Consider the following 3,675-nt stretch of genomic DNA (forward strand, 5'->3'; position numbering starts at 1 on the left):
TTAATGCAAAAAAACAAAAACACATTGAGGTTTCAGACACATCAGTGTTCAGGTAACTCTTCACTTCACACAGAAACTCTTTGCATGGACGGAGATGAACTCACTTCTCTCTCTTTCTTCAGGTATTCCTATTAAGACCACTCTGGACAACGCCAGCACGATGCAGTACGCGGGACTCCTCCACCAGCTGGTGATGAAGGCGAGGAGCACAGTACGAGACATCGACCCCCAGAACGACCTCACCTTCATGCGGGTTCGCTCCAAGAAGAACGAGATCATGATCGCTCCAGGTGAGAGGGGAAAAACACCTGAAACTTTGATGTTCACGCCATCACGCAGGAAGGCAGTTTAGACCTTTTTCTCCTCCAAAATCAGACGGCGTCTTATAAACCAGTACGACTTATGTCCTGAAATTTAACGGTACCTTTATGACTAAAATTATGACTGAACTATTTCTGCACAAGAATCCAGATTCATGTTTAAAAACACGTTGATAAGGCAGATGTTTGCTTCAAGTAGTGGACAGACGATTAAGTCAATTCTATAATGACTTTAGTGGTCGACCTGTGACCCCGCAGAAATAAAATGTTCAAGCAACACACACAGAAGAACAAAGGTTCCAGAACTAAATAGATCGGGGTTCTTCTCTTTAAGGAACTAAAAGGTTCCTGTGGCCCGTGTTGTCAGTAGTTCGATTGCTGCCTGATGTCCCGGTAGGATCATGAAAAGTCTGATGACCAAATCAGAGCGTCACAAATATCCAGAATGTTTTTGTTATGCCTAATTCCTCACCTGGAGTAAACTTTCTTGAAGAAAAATTCCAGCTAAGATGATTTAAGTCAATCTTAATACAACAAACATAATGTCCTGATGTGCATTGAAAGCATTTCAAATTAATTTCATTGTAACTTCTGTGATGTAAAACCTGCAGTATTTATTAACTCTTTAAAAACAATGAATTTAAAGTTGAACTGGAGCCTGATGAGTCGGAGGATCTTCGATTAAATTAGAGAATCTTCCAGTGTAAACGTCTGTTTGGTTTTAAATTCCTGCTTTGTGTGAGCGTCGCTCTGTTGGGCCCGCAGCCTGGAAACACAAAGAGCGACATTCATCCTCACTAGATCATAACTTCTTAAGATACCAACGTGATCATCCGGAGTCAGACTGCTGGAGTCCTCAGGTTAGATTCAGCTTCATGTAAAGAAGGGAAACCTTAGAACTAAAGCTTGAAGCCAATGGAATGAGAAACATATTAGATTTGTGTGAAACAGCAGAGGAAACTTCACCTTGGAAGGACACTGCATCAACACTGAGTCAATGGTAAGCAGTGACTCTGACTCCACAACATGAGCCATGCTCATCGAGTACACTCAGACAAAGTATCTGATAAAGAGAATCTCTCTCTGTGTCCTTTAGTAACATATGATCCAATCATTCAACTCTGCATCACACAGACAGCGTTCAGCTTTGTGTCACGTTGCTTTCTGAAGAGTTAGCGTGATGATGATGATGTGATAATATCAGGAGAAGAGTCCTACTGTACCCTGTTGTTAATTATTCCCTCTGCAGGCAGAGTGAGATATTTACATATTCATGAGCTAACGAAGACGAGACTTCAGCAAAATAAACGTTCAGGTTTCCAAAGAGGAGGTCAAACGTTTTAAGCAGATTCTTCGTCCTGCTTCCTCTTTCATTGTTTGATATCGCGACATGAGCTTTAAATGCATCCTCCCTGAACATGAATACATTTTAACTGAACAGAAACCTGCTGTCAGATGAAGCTTGAGCTCGCTATCAGCTGCCCTCAGATTCATCAGTGACAATTTAGTGGTGAAAAAAAGAAGGCTTTGTTTTTATTTGAAAAACTTCTTTTACAGCCAGATTCAGAATCAGGATCATTTCCAAGTGGGTTTACAAAGAATTTGTCAGACAGACGCAGAGTTAAAATAGTATAAAGCTACTGCATACAACATCCACTGACACAGAGAAGATAAAAAGTAAGTTCTGTAGGTGAAATGGAGACGCTGCAGAGGGGGGAGCAGAATGATGATTGTGCAAAGATCTGACAGAGTTAACAGGTTTCTGTTTAGGAAAGGGCCTCATGACGAATCAACATGTGTTGTGTTTTGGTATCAGCGACTGAAGTTAAATTGAAACATGATGTCTTTAAGAGTTTCCTCTACAGGTCACAAAGTGCCTGACTGTTTGTGTTGCCTGGTTGTTAAGTTGTCTCACTATTTGACCATGTAGAGTTTAAAAACGTTCTCTCTCTCTCTCCTCAGATAAGGACTATTTCTTGATCGTCATTCAGAATCCCTCAGACTGATGGAGGAGCTCCGGCCGCGCCGCTCTTTACTCTCTCTCTCTCTCTCTCTCTCTCTCTCTCTCTCTCTCTCTCTCTCTCTCTCTCATATCAACACAGCCAAGTGTTTTTCTTTCTTTGCTCTCGTCATCCCGAAGCTTTCGATGCACTTCCTGTACCAGGAAGTAAAGTCAGGATCTGAAGGTGGATCATCCGCGCAGCATGCTGTCACTCTGCAGTGCAAACCTTTTCTCTTTCTCTCCATTAGCATTCCAGCGTGTTCCCTCTCCACATTCATTCTGATGTCACGTCTCTGTCTTATTGTTTTTTTCTGCAAACTCATTACATCACACCGAAAAGAAGGAAACTGGACGAGTACAAATAAAAGTAAAGTTCATTAAAGAGCGAGGCTGCAGCTCATCGACAAGTTTGAGGCTGTTTTCTTTTCTGACGGTGGAAAACTCGGGTTTGTTATTTATTGATATTTTGGTAAAAGAAGTGAAAGTTCAGGATTTCACCGCTGAGCAGAGAAAACACACTAAACTTAACGTCTCTGATGGTTCTTTTTAACTCGTTATGAAATTAAAAATGTCAAAATGCTCGTGTGTCCTGTCATGTTCTTTGTGTTTTATAAACATTATTATACCAGCTTTATAACTTTTTTAACAGGATGATGATCTGGTGATAAGTGTGTGTTTGAAGACGTTATAAAAGCATCTTTAAGACTGACATCATCTGCGTCAGTCAGAGGTTTAGTGATGCCTGAAGAAGGAGGTATATCCCTCCAGCAGAGGAGAAACAGTGACATGTCAGACCCTTTTTACATAAAGTATGTTAGAGAATACTTGATCAAATCAGAGGGGATTTAGAAGTGGGTACCTTATGGACACACCTGCGTATACCCTGCACTACACCACTGAGCATCAGCAGGATTTCTTTGGAGGTCATGTTTGTAGTTTACTGACGATCATAGGTCCCGTATTTAGACGACAGAACAAAAACAATGAGCTGAAAGATTCTGACGAGAACGACGATGTCCTTTAACTGTTGTTTTCATGTGAGTTTAATCTGAAGAGCGACCTAATAACTTTAAAGATTAACTCAACATGGGAGTGCTGCGGCTGTGGGTTTGAAATAATTAAAAATAAAGATTAACTCGACATGAAAATAAACGCCTCACTGACTTGAAATGGAGATTGTAAGGTCTGCTGTGAAGGTCGGATCAGACGCCTTTCATTGGCAGAGCTTAGTGGGTGGGAGGAAGTGTAGACCTGGATGAGAAGGTTCAGGTGAGGAGGAGGGGTCCAGTCGGTGCAAATGAACATATACATGGTCAATACATGGTCATCAACATCAACGCCATCTTTAATATG

General features: G+C 41.3%; 1 protein-coding gene across 1 annotated transcript in view; it reads left to right on the plus strand.

Annotated features, from left to right (window-relative positions):
• Positions 1-2,902, plus strand: part of LOC109998273 (dynein, light chain, roadblock-type 1) — a 5,528-nt gene extending 2,626 nt beyond the window's left edge. Inside the window, exons 3-4 of the mRNA XM_020653058.2 lie at positions 123-290; positions 2,283-2,902. Of these exons, the coding sequence (XP_020508714.1) occupies positions 123-290; positions 2,283-2,326 (212 nt within the window). The 3' untranslated portion in view covers positions 2,327-2,902. The remainder of the gene's footprint in view (positions 1-122; positions 291-2,282) is intronic.
• Positions 2,903-3,675: the final 773 nt, after the last annotated feature.

Source organism: Labrus bergylta, chromosome 5 (assembly GCF_963930695.1).
Source record: "Labrus bergylta chromosome 5, fLabBer1.1, whole genome shotgun sequence".
Taxonomy (NCBI): domain Eukaryota; kingdom Metazoa; phylum Chordata; class Actinopteri; order Labriformes; family Labridae; genus Labrus; species Labrus bergylta.